The following is a 15640-nucleotide window of genomic DNA, read 5'->3' as shown; positions in this document are numbered from 1 at the left end:
ATCCTGGAAAGCTTCTAGGGATAGTAAAGGGAATTTAATTGCTTAGTGTCCATTATTACTAATGAAAGCATGAAAATAGAAATATAATTGACACACTCTTTAAGGTGGTGTCCTTCCTCTTTATTGTTTCATTTTAGTAAATGTAGAATTTTTATTTGGCTTTTCATAGGTTCTATCCTGACCTTCATCTCCTAAGCCCCCTTTTCCCCATGTGGTTGCAAGATTTTCACCAGGATACTAGCATTGTTTGTTTTTAAGATCCCCACTTGTCTAGTAAAGGGAGAGGAGACTCAACTGGCCTATTGTCTGAATTTCAAGGTGGCCCCTCCACAGGTAATCCATATCCATCCTATTCTATTCCACACTCTAACTTTTTCCTGTGTAGATGACTAATGTGCAGAGGTGCTCCTGCTTATAAGCTTTAAAGACAATTTTCCTTTGAGAGAGATTTTAAGGAACCTGGGATAAAGAGAAAAGGGGTGGGTAAACCCCAAGTATTTCCTCTATTTTAGCCCAGCAAATGTTTAGAGGATAGGAAACTGATATGCATTTTAAAGGACTGTTCTATTTCCCTCATGGCTCTAATCTTGAAAAGGCTTTATCTGTATCACTTTTATAGCTTTGTAGCTATTTGTAAATTTGTCTAATCTCCCTCACTGGAGTAGGTTATTGACCAGAGGCAGGGAGAAGGTGTGAATGTTTAAAAAGGGTTTAAAAAGTGACAAGAACCCTGACCTGCGGATCAGTGGATAGAGCATTGGCCTGACCTATGAATGTTGTATGGATGTCCTGGGTTCGATTCCCCATCAGGACACACAGCAGAAGCGATCATCTGCTCCCTCCACTCCCTTCTATCCCTCTTATCCTCCTGCAGCCAGTGGCTCAACTGGTTCAAGTGTGGCTCCAAGAGCTGATGTTGGAGTGCATTAGCCCCCAGCGCTATAAATAGCTTGGAACTGGAGGATTGGCCCCTGATGGGGTTGGTGGGTGGCTCCCAGTCGGGTGCATTTGGGAGTCTATCTCCCCTCATCTCACCTAAAATAAAATAATAGTAAATGAATAAAAAAAACTGACAAGAATTCAATTTTATTTATTATGTATTGCACAATCCTATAATAATAATGGCAATGAGCATGAAAGTTCATCTACAATTCTATCATTCTAATCACTTCTTATTTATTTATTTATTTATTTATTTGGGGGGGGAGGGAGAGAAAGGGGAGGGGCAGGAAGCATCAATTCCCATATGTGCCTTGACCAGGCAAGCCCAAGGTTTCAAACCGGCAACCTCAGTGTTCCAGGTCGACGCTTTATCCCACTGCACCACCACAGGTCAGGCTCTAATTACTTTTTCTATTTTCCCTTCCATTCCCTCCTGTATTCAACATTAGGGGAAGCGCTCGCTGCTTTGGTTCATGTGCAACTTTTCCACATCCTAAGCACAAATTTGTTTTAGCTTTTAACTATTTCTCCTCTTTGCTTATGCTAAGTATTTCTGAGACTGCAAAATACATATGCACCATATAGGTTTACTGGATACGTAATATCCCATTAAGGACATACTCTTTAAAGGTGTTAATTTCAGTGCAAGAACCCAACATTTCGTAGTAAATGCTAACACCTTTGACTTCGCACTGCGAAGTCTGGTGATCCGTCAAGGTTAGACTGTGAGGCTCGGGGCTGCAGAGCGTGGGCCACACCCCAGCGGAGAGCGGCCAAGCGACTGCTGTGCCAATCACGCTCTCCCCCGCCGCCCGGCACCTGAAGTCTTGGCGCCTTTTCCCTCACCCGGCCGGTCGGCCCCCCGTCCCGGAGGCGGGCCCTTGCCCTGGTGCATGCGCACCCTGCGCCCGGGGCTATCCATTTCCAGAGCTCCTCCTTAGGTGTACGTGAGGCAGGAAGTGACGCAAAGCCAGCGGGGGGTCGGCGAAGGAGGGGCCGGACTATAAACAGCTGGCTGGGGCGGTTATCCTCTCAAAGAGCGTCAGCTTCGGCAGACGGAGGTTCGGGGAACAGCGGACTGTGGGGTCTTCCGAGTGAGTGACGCGCTGCTGCTGGTACTCCGCGGACCGCGGTTCCTGCGGGGCTGGTCCGGACGGTCTGCGGAGCCGCCCCGCTCGGTGCTGTCCAGCACCCTCGGGGATTCGCAGGGGACGCGGGGAGGCTGCCGCGCCTCCAGGTGGAGGGCGCGGGCGGGATGGAGCGGGGCCCGCGTGCGGATGGGGAAGAGGCCGCGGCGGCGTGAAGAGCGGGCTGCAGGTGCAGCGGGGTGGGCCGATGGTGCAGAGAGGGACTGCCCTTCGCTTCTCTTCTTTTATGCTCCCTGCTCGCCTCAGTCGCCGAGCGGCGAGTAGTTTCCCTGTTGGGCTCTGAGGGCGAGATAAGGGACTCCCAACTGTCACTTTGCTCCCCGCCATTCTGGATCCGGCTCCCCGGGTCTCTACGATCTCAAGTCCTCACCAGCTGGCCCTTAAAAGATGCAGGTCCTCGTGGGACAGCCCTGTGCCGCAGACTCATAAGCGAGAGTCCGCCCCGCGCGGATCAAGCCATTCTGCCGCAGGGTTGGCCCGCTCCGCTGCGAGCACGTGGCTGCTCTAGAAGTGTCCCCAGGGAATGGCTGTCGGGGTGCGTGGGTGACCTTGAATACATAGCCCTTTGCTTTCTCGGCGGTCGCCCCTGGACCTGGTCTCACTGCTGAGAGGGACAAAGCTCCCTTGGATTCGGTTACGAGTGTATCCTGGGCATTTATAGATAGAGGTTTCTGTAAGCTGTACATTTGAACTCTCTGGTATAACCTGATCTTTCTTGCCTCGCGCTGCCCATTGACCTGTGTGTGGCTTCTCAGTTTTCCCGAGACACAAGCCTACTGAGCACCGCAGGTTCAGTGAACGCATTGAGAATATTCGGATTGCTTGACTCTTCAGTTTGAGATGGAAGACCATAGGAATAAAACTTAGACTTTGCGAATGCTGTGGCTTAGTAAAAGCTGGGATTGGAATCGGCTTGCACCTTCAGGATATTAGCGATATGGTCAAAGGGCTGTGCTGTATTGACAAACGCATTAGAGGCCCATTGTGTCACTGTTTCTGGTGGACAGCTATCTAAGGTGGTCGCGGGGAGAGTGGGTAAGGAATAATATTTTGTGACTTCACTCTTTTCTGTTAACATTTTCCCTCTGCACACTGTAGTGACCTTGGGTGTATCAGAGAACTCGATTGCTAGTTTTTCCTGTTTGGAAGTGGGGGAGTATTAACAGGATTGCAGTAGGAAATAGTTGTCCTGTTACAGAAGTATTTAGATACCGACATTTTTTTTTTTTTTTTTGATACCGACATCTTTATTCTATGCTTAAATATGAATTTGGAATACTAGATGCTGATTCAGTTGTTTTTCTAAGCTGGGGAGTTTGACCTTATTGACAAAAACATTTTAGGTGATTTACAGAAGTTGCTCTTTGCTGTGAAAATGTAGGCATTCTAAAGTATTTGTGGTCTTGCTTTCCTCCCCAGTTTTGGATTATAGTAAACTCAATATGCTTCACAAGAAAAATCCAGAATTAAAAGATTTTTTGTCATTGATATAAAATGTTTTCTAAAAATCTATATATAGCTTAGCACTCTTTAACTCGTCTTTGATGGAATGTTCTTATCAAGCAATAGTGTGCTTCTAGCCTGTGCTGAAGCACACTATTGTTGGACAGGAAGAACACTTTGGATAACTGCCCTCAGGCAGGTCAGTTATTTGCCTCTGATAATGTACCTATCTATACTGGAGCCAGGCTCACAATTAAATTTGAATCAGACAACAATGAATTTCAAGTGGTTGACCCTCCAGCTGGGCAATCTTTTTTCAGAAAGCTGAATGGGAATAAAGATGCTGCTTGCTCTCCTTGATTTCCTCCATTGCCTTTTCAATTTTGACTCATAAAGCTAGGAAAGACCTTGACTTTCTCTTTACAGACCATTTTGTATATATACAAGTATGAGTTCTGAGGGACCTGTAGAAGTTTTATAAGATGTATACTCTTTCATTTTCACCTGCAGATGCATAGTTATCTAGGGAAATAGTTTGCAAAATGGGTATCTATATAACCAATTGCTTGAGGTCTTGGAGCCCTACTATGTAAACTTTAAAGTTTTTCTACTTTTAAAAAATCTCCCTACTACCCAAGCTTTGCCCAGAGATTTTAGGATTAAACAGAATAGTGGCAGGAATAGGAAGAGATTCCAAGTATAAGGTTTTCATTATATTCTTCTTATTATTTCCAAATGATATGAAAAATGAACCTCATGTACATTAAGCATGCCCCTATATTGTTAAGAAATAAAATCCTTTTACTTTGTTAATTGCCATGTAATTCCATGTCAAGTAATATATAGGTTAGGGAAATAAATCAGAAGAGGATTCATAGAGATGGCCTGTGAGCTGAGCCTGGAAAAAATGACTTCAAGAACAGAAGAAGACTGTCGGTGGGTCAAGGCAGGGGCTGGATTCTGTCTCATTTTGGAAAAAGTAGAGGGCAGTGAAGTACTCGGTAGTGAAGGTCTCTAGAATAGAGCCTCAAGTAGACAGAGGAACCTAACGACATGAGCTCCAGGGACTTGAAACTGTGGCCTCTTTTCTCAATCAAAGTGAGCTTTTCAGTAATAACAAACAAGTGTCTTATTTTTATTTCAGGTGTGTTATACATAGATGAAAGTGAATTTTGGTTCCTGATCTCCCCCCCCCCCCAGCTATACATATTGTATACAGACCCCTGCTTTTAAGACACCCCAAAAAGCTTAAGACAAGATAATTACTGAATTTTAAAAATTAAATAGAAATTCATGCCACATTTAAGATATTAGTTATAAGATTATATGACTTTTAAAGAAATTTGAGACTGTAGTCTAGCAAGTGCCTTTGCCAGCCTCCTATATTCCATGACTCAATTGAAGACATTTCAGATCCTCTTCCCTTTCATGTTAAAAACACATGGTTCTCTGTTTAGCTTACCTTAATTTTCATTATTAATATGAGAAACTGAATAGTTTTTCCAGTTTCTGTTAAGAACACCAAAGATATACGAAGTGCTAATATGAATAAAAATCAAGGTGATGTTTGGTTTGTTTTTTGTAGTAGATTGGTGTAGCATTGGTGGTGACATCTTGAATTAAGCCAAATAAGCGTTATTTGGCTTTTAGATGTGGCCCTTTAACAGAACTACTTGTTTATAGACAGGGCAGTGTTGTTGCAACTAATATGGGAAGTTTCTCTCTCGTGCTTTTAAATTCAGGTGGAAGAAAATTTTTTAAGGGGTTCTTTTAAATAGAAAGCTTTACTATGTGAGGTAATTTAGGAAGAATGACTCAAATTTGCTGTATATAAAACTTAAGGAATAACTTTTGTGGATATCATAGAATTATTGTATTTTTCACAAATGTGAGGTTAAATGATAAGGTTAAAACTGCAATTGCCTAAGTCACAATTATTTTCCTTTGACTTGATTTTTAAAACTATAGAAACCTTGAGGAATGGCTGATACACTAAAGGATTACACTAAATTCAGATGAGAATTAAACTTGCAAGCTACTTTTTCCTTGAAAAGGGTGATTAAAATTGGCTCAGGGTGGGGCCTTCTAGTTCTGGCTCTAGTGATTGGGTTTGTACAGTCCTGGTGCAGTGCAAGTGATAAGCATTTTGTACCAGATGGGGTTAAGAGATTGTGCTTCTAAGAATATCCTCTATTTATTGGTTATTGGCTCTGTCTTTAAAGCTACAGAATTTTAAAAAATGGTTTTGTTAATAGGTTTTGATAGGAGACTTTTCTAATTCCAGTTTATATAATGTTTTGTTTACAGTCTGCATATAATCTTACAACTTGCTTTTGCCATGTGGGTGTTAAATGTGCTGTAAGTGCCCTTGTACTATCAGCAAAGCTGTAAAATGGATAGCATGACATAAATGTTCATTGTATACATCTCAACATAATATCAATTTATAATTTCAAGTGTTTAGATTCACTTAAACCAAATTAATTTTTAAAATCTTGACTTCACGGTACCTGCGGAAATGGAGAGAAAAAATAATCTAGATTTTGGTTATATTTATGCTTTAACATAACACAGAACTCTGTTGGCTACAGTTGTATATTTTGCTTAGAAAAAAGTTATGATTAAGTTTTTAATATTTCTGGAGATGAAGATTTTTTTTTTTTTGGAGGGGGCACCCGGATATGAACCAGGAGATGAAGATTTTTATAACTCAATAACACATTGAACTTTATTTTTATTTACTTAAGTTTTTTTTTTAAGATTTTATTTATTGATTTTTAGAGAGAGGAGAGAGGAGGTGATGGGGGAGGAGCAGGAAGGATTAGCTCATAGTAGTTACTTCTCATATGTGCCTAGACTGGGCAAACTCGGGGTTTTGAACTGGTGACCTCAGCATTCCAGGTTGAATGCTTTACCCACTGCGCCACCACAGGTCAGGCTGAACTTCATTTTTACAGTATCAGTTTTCAGCCTTGAACAAGTTACTTAACCTCTCAGATAATTGGCCTCTTCATGTAGAAAATAGCATGCTCTGAGATTTTTCTTTTGTGTATTCTTTTTTGCATCAAAGATCTATCAGATCATTTATAGGAACTGTTCATTTAATCAGAAGGATCAGGTTTTCTCTTTCTGTTGGAGATCCTTTACTGGTCTGTGTAGTTTGATGCGTCTTGACTTAATTTTACTTTGGCTTGTTTGTTTTCTTTTTTTCCAGGTGTCAGTCTATTGTCTTTTGTATTTGTCCCTTTGACTAAATGTAGTTACTTAAATTTACTTACATGGATGACAATCTAACTAGTTTTCCTCCCTTTTTTTTTTTTTTTTGTATTTTTCTGAAGCTGGAAACGGGGAGAGACAGTCAGACAGACTCCCGCATGCGCCTGACCCCACCCGGCACGCCCTCCAGGGGCAATGCTTTGCCCCTCCAGGGGCGTCGCTCTGCCGCGACCAGAGCCACCCTAGCACCTGAGGCAGAGGCCACAGAGCCATCCCCAGTGCCTGGGCTAACTTTGTTCCAATGGAGCCTTGGCTGCGGGAGGGGAAGAGAGAGACAGAGAGGAAGGAGGGGCGGGGGGCGCTTCTCCTGTGTGCCCTGGCCGGGAATCGAACCCGGGTCCCCCGCACGCCAGGCCGACGCTCTACCAGTTCCGGCCAGGGCCCCATTTTTAATTTTGAAAACTTTCAAGCTTACAGGGAAATTTGAAATAATAGTAAATGCCTATCCATGTACCCTTTACTTAGGTTCATCAGTTGTAAACAGTTTGCGACATTTGCTTTATTTCTTACATGTTTTTTAAAAACTGAACTATTTTAAAGTAAGTTACAGACATTACAAGACTTTATCCTTAAATTTTTAACCATTAATCTCCTACAAAGTATTCTCAAAAATATAATACCATTATCACACTCCTCAAATCTAACATTGACACAATACTGTTTTCCAGTATAAAATTTATATTCAAACTTCTTATTTCTCCCAATAATGCCATTGAAGCTGTCCCCACAGCTACCCCATCTCAATTCAAGGTCTGATCAAAGATTACACTAAATTTAGTTGTCATATAATCTAAATATCTTTGTTAGAGACCCTTTCTAAAAAGGAGATGATATATTTAGAAGTAAATTGATACATCATCATCTAGGGTGGTAATGAAAACCCTTCATTAATCTGATACAATAGCATATCATTGTCATAATTCTCTCTTTTATTACTAGGCTCTTCTGTGTGGCAGCTCAGAATGATGGATCAAGCCAGATCAGCATTCTCTAACTTGGTAAGCTATTTTAAGTTTATATTTCTTTGCCACCAGTTTGTAAGAATAGGAGGTACACAATAATGACTTTTACCCAAAGATATTATCACACTCATTTACATTTGAAATGGTGATCTTGAGGCATAATTCACCCCACAAAAGAATATTTAGTCTTGAGTAGAATTAATTATGGAAAATCTTGTCAGAAGTTTCAAGGTATTTTTGGAGCTTGGTAGAGGGGACCACCAAGTAGATCAGATGAACTGAAGAAAGCACAGATCAAAATGTATATGAGTAGATATACATAACAGAAATCCTGAATGAAAAGGCTGAATGGAATGGAGAAGGCCAGGGAACGATATAGCCCTCACCTGCCATTGACAGAACTGGGTACATGGAAGAATATTGGTTTGAAAGGGGAACTTCTTTTTCCCTAAGAGTGAATAGCAAGTCATAGTAATGGCCCAATAACAAGTATAGTGCCTGACCAGTCTTTCTGTGAGTGTTCGTACTCCCTTTCTTCCTTTTCATGATGCTTTCTTTCTCTCTTTTAAAAAAAAATCTCAGTTTGGTGGAGAACCATTGTCATACACCCGGTTCAGTCTCGCACGGCAATTAGATGGTGATAACAGCCATGTGGAGATGAAACTAGCTGCAGATGAAGAAGAAAATGATGACAATAACATGAAGAGTAGCCGTGCCCGTGTTGCAAAACCGAAAAGGTTTAGTGGATATATCTGCTATGGAACTATTGCTGTAATCATGTTTTTCTTGATTGGTAAGAATGGCCATTCAAAACTTAATGTTCCTTATCATCAACTCTGGGAAGTTTCTTAATTCAGGTCAGCAAACATTTATATTGTACCTTTTTATGTGCTACTGTGCTAGGTACTAGCAAAACAATCATTATTCTGTACCTGTCTTTGAGTTTAGCCTGGTGGGAAAAAGAGACACATGAATCATTTCAGTGTAATGTGTCAATGTCACACTAGAAATAGCACAGGATATTTATAGCATAGAAGCTTGGCCAAAGGATTCAAGGATGGCTTCTGGGAAGAAAAGGTATCTATGCTTTGAAAAGGTAACTTTAAAATAAAAGATATTATATAATTTATTAGCTTAAATGGTTTAAAATGTATAAAACAGGTACATTATTTACTTTCAAACTGCTTTAAGTTTGATTAAAACCAGTATTTAAGACTTAGCTGACATTTTTGGTGGCTGGGAAGATGAGATCATGGCTGGGTCGAGGAGGGCAGATCTCACTGTCTTCCCAACCCTTCCACCCTCCCCTGAAGGCCCCAATAAAGTGGTTTGACCCCCCCAAAAAAAAGACTTAGCTGAAAATATTAACAGTTCCTATAGGAATAGATTATAAATGGAATTTTGTGGATTCAGCTCTGAAACATTTTATCCTTAGGATTTATGATTGGCTACTGGAGCTATTGTAAACGTTTAGAACCAAAAGCTGAATGTGAGAAAACAGAGCCTCCTGAGGAAGAGGAAACAGAAGAGTACTTCCCCGAAACACCTTCCCGCTTATTGTGGACAGACCTCAAAGCAATGTTGTCAGAGAAACTGAATGCTGCAGAGTTTAACACAATCAGGTAATGTGGAGCTGCTGCACATGCTCAACTCAATACCTAAACAAAGACAATAGTCTGAAGGACAGGCTTTTTAGAGTATTGGGGAGACTTCCCATATTTAGTTAGAGTGTAAGGAGTCAGTAAAGAATTTAAACTATGTTGATGGGGAAATAAGTTAAAATTTTTGTGAGGAGTCTTTTTCTTCTTTTTTTTTTTTAAGTGAGCAGAGGGGAGATAGTGAGACACTTGCATGTACCCTGAACAGGATCCACCTAGCAACCCCTGTCTGGGACCAATGCTCAAATCAACTGAGCTATTTTTAGTGCTTGAGGCTGATGCCAGAACCAGTCAAGCCACTGGCTGTGTGAGGATATGAGGGAAAGTAAGGGGAGAGTGAGGAGAGAAGCAGATGGTCGCTTCTCTTGTGTGTCCTGACTGGGAATCGAACCCAGGGCATCTATATGCTGGACCAAAGTCCTAGCCATTGATCCAACCGGCCAGGGCTTCCTTTTTCTTTTTTTTTTTTTTCTTCTTTTTTTAAAATTTTCTAAATAAGTGAGAAGCAGGGAGGCAGAAAGACATAACTCCGCATGCACCCGAACGGGATTGCCCGGGGCAATGCTCTGCCCATCTGGAGTGGCGTTGCTCCATTGCAACTGGAGCCATTTTAGCGCTCGAGGCAGAGGCCATAGAGCCAACCTCAGCACCTGGACCAACTTTGCTCCAATGGAGCCTTGGCTGCAGGAGGGGAAGAGAGAGAAAGTAAAGGGGGAAGAATGGAGAAGCAAATGGGCGCTTCTCCTGTGTGCCCTGGCCAGAAATTGAACCCAGGACTTCCACACGCCAGGCCAATGCTCTACTGCTGAGCTAGCTGGCCAGGGCTCCTTTTTCTTTAAAAAAAAAAAAAAATCACATCTTTAATCTTTCTGTCATCTGGATCTTTGTAGCTTGTTGCTTGCTGTTTGGTTTCTTTTGCTCTGATTTTCCATCTGATCCCTTTTATGTTCTGCTACTCTCAAGGACATCAGTAGTCTTTTTTCTTTATCTTCTAGATTGAGACTAACTTGACTGCCCAACTTGATGTCTCTAGTACTGTATTGTATTCCTTGATTTCTTCTGATTCTCACTTAAAAAAATCTAATAACTAATATGCTATGTATATTTACAAGTAGCCAGGGCAGATCAGAACAAGCAGTTTTACATCCAGAGGATTGACAGTACATCAAAGTAGGTGAAAACTGAAGCTGTAATCTTGAGTTCACCAACAGTAATACTGTCTTCTTATCTTTTCTCATGAAAGATCTTCTGGAAACTGCTCGTTTTCCTAAAACTATCCTAAGTAGATATAATGTATTGGGATGGGGCTCTTGAAGGAATGCTTTACAGTTGATAAGATGGTTTTAACAAATTTGAAGTCATAAATAAATTTCTTCAAGTATTGGGCGCAAGTTTTTATTTATTTATCTGGACAGTCTGAAAGTTTTGGGTCACCACTAATTTATCTTAACTCTAATGGATAATATTGAGTTATGCATTTAAAACAATTGTTGCAAACTAGACATTTGGTTATGAATATGCTGTAGTGCATATAGATATCAAATCATAATGGTGTATACCTGTCTGTAATGTTGTTAACCAGTATTATCTTAATTTAAAAAATATTTGCTTGATATTTGAGTTTAATATTTTTGTTAAATTAAACTTTAATTTGTTTAACCGTGATATTTTTTCTTCTAGGCAGCTGAATGATATATCTTATGTCCCTCGTGAGGCTGGATCTTATAAAGATGAAAGCCTTGCTTTTTATCTTGAAGATCAATTTCGTAAACTTAAACTCAGCAAATTCTGGCACGATGAACATTTTGTTAAGATTCAGGTTGAAGGCAGGTATGTTGAAAGATGGTAAACTTATTTTATATAAGTAGCTACTTTTAGTTATGATAAATATAGCAAAGACAATATATTAAAGCCATTAAATTTTTTCCCCAGTGGTGGTCTTAGCTTAATTTTAACTTAATCTTTTTAACAGTGCTCCAAACGCCGTGATTGTGGTGGATACAAACAATAACTCAGTGAACACAGAGTACCCTAAGGGTTACGTGGCGTACAGTAAAGCTACGACAGTTACTGTAAGTAAGGCAGAACAGTGCATGACTTTTTTTCTCTCTATTGTACAGCTCAAAAACTCATTGTCTTTACTGTTCTTAAAAGTTAGAGTAGCCTGACCTGTGGTGGCGCAGTGGATAAAGCGTCGACCTGGAAATGCTGAGGTCGCTGGTTCGAAACCCTGGGCTTGCCTGGTCAAGGCACATATGGGAGTTGATGCTTCCAGCTCCTCCCCCCTGTCTCTCTCTCCTCTCTGTCTCTCTCTGTCTCGCTGTCTCTCCTCTCTAAAATGAATAAATAAAAATTAAAAAAAAAAAAAAAGGCCCTGGCCAGTTGGCTCAGCGGTAGAATGTCGGCCTGGCGTGCGGGGGACCTGGGTTCGATTCCCGGCCAGGGCACATAGGAGAAGCGCCCATTTGCTTCTCCACCCCCCCCCCTTCCTCTCTGTCTCTGTCTTCCCCTCCCGCAGCCAAGGCTCCATTGGAGCAAAGATGGCCCGGGCTCTGGGGATGGCTCCTTGGCCTCTGCCCCAGGCGCTAGAGATGGCTCCTTGGCCTCTGCCCCAGGCTCTAGAGTGGCTCTGGTCGCGGCAGAGCGACGCCTCGGAGGGGCAAAGCATCGCCCCCTGGTGGGCAGAGCTTCGCCCCTGGTGGGCGTGCTGGGTGGATCCTGGTCAGGCGCATGCGGGAGTCTGTCTGACTGTCTCTCCCCGTTTCCAGCTTCAGAAAAATACAAAAAAAAAAAAAAAAAAAAAAAAATAGAAAAAGTTAGAGTACACATTTACTTGTAAAACATAACCGGTTATGAGATATTCTTGTTCTTAACCTTCCTATGTCATGGTGAAAATAAAATCCCAAGTCTTCCCTAAATATCAGCATGGCTGTTTCCTCACTTTGTGTAAGTCTTTTCTCTAACATTACCTCTCTAGGGAAGTCATTCTTGATTATCTCATCAAAAAATATCCTCCCGCCTGACCAGGCGGTAGAGCATTGGATTGGAACAGGGAAGACCCAGGTTTGAAACACCAAAGGTTGCCAGCTTGAGTGTAGGCTCATCTGGTTTGAGCAAGGGCTCACTTGGTCTACTGTATCCCCGTGGTCAAGGCACATATGAGAAAGCGATCAATGAACAGCTAAGGTGCTGCAATGAAGAATTGATGCTTCTTTAGCCTGACCAGGCAGTGGCACAGTGGATAGAGCATCGGACTAGGATGCGGAGGACCCAGGTTTGAGACCCCGAGGTCGCCAGCTTAAGCGCAGGCTCATCTGGTTTGAGCAAAAAGCTCACCAGATTGGACCCAAGGTCGCTGGCTTGAGCAAGGGGTTGCTCGGTCTGCTGAAGGCTCGCGGTCAAGGCACATATGAGAAAGCAATCAGTGAACAACTAAGGTGTTGCAATGCGCAATGAAAAACTAATGATTGATGCTTCTCATCTCTCCGTCCTTGTCTATCCTTCTCTCTGACTCTCTCTCTCTCTGTCTCTGTAAAAAAAAAAAGAATCGATGCTTCTCATCTCTGTCCCTTCCTGACTATCTGTCTGTCTCTGTCTCTGTCACAAAACAAAACAAAACAAAAAAAAGTCCTCCTCTAATCACTTCCCCTTACCTTGTTTTATTTTTCTTCATAGTACTTATGGCACCTGACATTCATTTGATTCCACACTGGAATGTAAGCTACATAAAGAGCTAGGGGTTGGTTTCATTTATTGCTATGTCCTGGAGCCTTGGACAGTGCCTGACGCATGGTAGTCATGCTGAACGAATGCACATATCAGATTCCCCTTTATATGGGGACAGATATCAATACCGTCTTGGCTGTAGTCTAGTCCTAACTTTAATTCTTTAATGCTTGATCTTATAAAATTTGGGCAAATGTGGGCAGACTACTATTGACATAAAACAGCTAGATTGAATAGCTCTATCTAGGTTTTTCAGGTTAAAAACCACATCTATGTACGTTAAAGGTATATGTAGTGGATGCCTTCCAAGCCAGATGAAGTTTCTGCTTGTTCAGTCTGCCTGCTTTCCTGTGCTATTTCACTTTCCCCAGTTACCTACAAGCTTGCGGTTTGGAAGTGCATGGATTGTTCTGTTAAAAAACATTGAAAGTTTTAGTTCTCCTTGCAAGTTTTGTATATTTAGATAGTTGGTTATTATTATTTTTTTTTGTATTTTTCTGAAGTTGGAAACGGGGAGGCAGTCAGACAGACTCCCGCATGCGCCGGAACGGGATCCACCCGGCATGCCCACCAGGGGGCGATGTGCTGCCCATCTGGGGCCCTGCTCTGTTGCAACCAGAGCCATTCTAGCGCATGAGGCAGAGGCCATGGAGCCATCCTTAGTGCCCAGGCCAACTTTGCTCCAATGGAGCCTTGGCTGCGGGAGGGGAAGAGAGAGACAGAGAGGAAGGGGAGAGGGGGAGGGGTGGAGAAGCAGATGGGCGCTTCTCCTGTGTGCCCTGGCCGGGAATCGAACCCGGGACTCCTGCACACCAGGCTAACACTCTACCACTGAGCCAACTGGCCAGGGCCTAGATAGTTGGTTATTAATGTCAATTGATAGCTGTACATCTCAGCTTTATCTAATATTAGAGTTTAGGAACATTATAATGATAGCTTATAAACATCTAAAAGTTGATCTCTGCAAGTCAGTTCATTATAATAGTCTGTTTTTGGACAAATCTGTTATCAGAACTTCCGGTTAAGACCTGTTTCTATGTATGTCCTCAATTGTCTGGGGTTCAAGTGTGAAATATTATGTAATTGGTGCTGCCATAGCTAGCCTACAATATTTATATTGGTGTAGTGTATGTCTTTTACATATCCTGTTGTCCTTTTTTCCCCCCTGAGATGTCTGAATCAATGTAAAATAGATTAAATGTAAATTAATTAATGTGAATAGATGTAGATTAAAGCCAGCATGGAAGACGTGAATATATGAGACCAGAAATCTTAACTTTATTCCTGATAACTGACTACTTTTGACTTTAGAACTCCCATACAACCTTTCTAGGCGTTGGCCCTTGTTTTTCCTTTCTTGGGTTTGATCTGTAAAACCATTCTGTCTTAGACTCTATGGCTGTTCCAATACCATGGTGCTCATTAAATCTATGTCTTTATTTTAGGGTAAACTGGTCCATGCTAATTTTGGAACTAAACAAGACTTTGAGAGTTTAAACACTCCTGTGAATGGATCTTTAGTGATTGTTAGAGCAGGGAAAATCACTTTTGCTGAAAAGGTGAGTATGCATTATTAAATACATTGGAGTCATACCATTCTTGAGTTAAATGGTATTGTTAGTTTCATTACATTCTGAAAACCAGTAGTCTTAAACTCTCACCACCTGATAATATAATTTAATTTTTTAAAATACTCAACAAGCCCCAATTATCTAAAGTTACAGAATACTTCAACACTAGAGCATATCCACTTGGATTATTTTGTAGCCATTGTATTTCAGTGAAAATGAACTCATCAGAAATGCTTAAGTGAAAGCAGTTTAAATTGTGTCTATATATATATAAAACTCAGTTATAACTAGATTTTATAAAAAGGAAAATTAAAAAGCCACACCTACAGAAGGGATTAGAGTGGAATATATCAAAAGACAGTGGTTTTCTTGGACGAGTTTTTATTATTTCTTTTTAGAGTTCTTAGTGAGTTTTAAGGCATATATTTTTTCTAACCAGAAAGCTATTTGAAACATTTGTGAATAAAGGTGTAATCCTCTATAACCCTTTGTTTTAACATAAAGTCCAGTATATATTCTTCTAATTTTATATAATTAGGTCTTCATATTCTGGGCCTTATCTGTTTTTCTTTAGGTTGCAAATGCTGAAAGTTTAAATGCAATTGGTGTTTTGATCTACATGGACAGAACAAAGTTTCCCATTGTTAAAGCAGACGTTCCATTCTTTGGTCATGTGAGTTCTCATTTCTTGAGTAAATGAGTTTTTGCATTCTAAAATTACTGCTAGATCTCACTTGCATTCGTAGAAATAGAATTGTTCCATCCTTAAATACGTGTTTTACTTCTGGGAGAGTTTTAGCAGTGAGCGAGGTGGATTATGTGACTTTCAGACCTACTTATTACTAAAAATACTTGAGTAGTATGGTGGGAATTTATCCACAGTTTTGCTTTCAGTTATCCACTGTCAGTTGTGG

At 41.1% G+C, this 15640-nt stretch overlaps 1 protein-coding gene across 1 annotated transcript in view; it reads left to right on the top strand.

Moving 5' to 3' along the window:
* The first annotated feature begins 1922 nt into the window (after positions 1 to 1922).
* The window catches only part of TFRC (transferrin receptor), a 33074-nt gene continuing 19356 nt past the window's right edge, over positions 1923 to 15640 (top strand). Inside the window, exons 1-8 of the mRNA XM_066346887.1 lie at positions 1923 to 2036; positions 7749 to 7807; positions 8354 to 8564; positions 9207 to 9393; positions 11110 to 11259; positions 11402 to 11501; positions 14601 to 14714; positions 15301 to 15399. Of these exons, the coding sequence (XP_066202984.1) occupies positions 7772 to 7807; positions 8354 to 8564; positions 9207 to 9393; positions 11110 to 11259; positions 11402 to 11501; positions 14601 to 14714; positions 15301 to 15399 (897 nt within the window). The 5' untranslated portion in view covers positions 1923 to 2036; positions 7749 to 7771. The remainder of the gene's footprint in view (positions 2037 to 7748; positions 7808 to 8353; positions 8565 to 9206; positions 9394 to 11109; positions 11260 to 11401; positions 11502 to 14600; positions 14715 to 15300; positions 15400 to 15640) is intronic.

Source organism: Saccopteryx leptura, chromosome 8 (genome assembly GCF_036850995.1).
Source record: "Saccopteryx leptura isolate mSacLep1 chromosome 8, mSacLep1_pri_phased_curated, whole genome shotgun sequence".
NCBI classification, from domain to species: domain Eukaryota; kingdom Metazoa; phylum Chordata; class Mammalia; order Chiroptera; family Emballonuridae; genus Saccopteryx; species Saccopteryx leptura.
The sequence above is the reverse complement of the archived record's forward strand: the minus strand, read 5'-3'. Positions and strand labels throughout refer to the sequence as shown.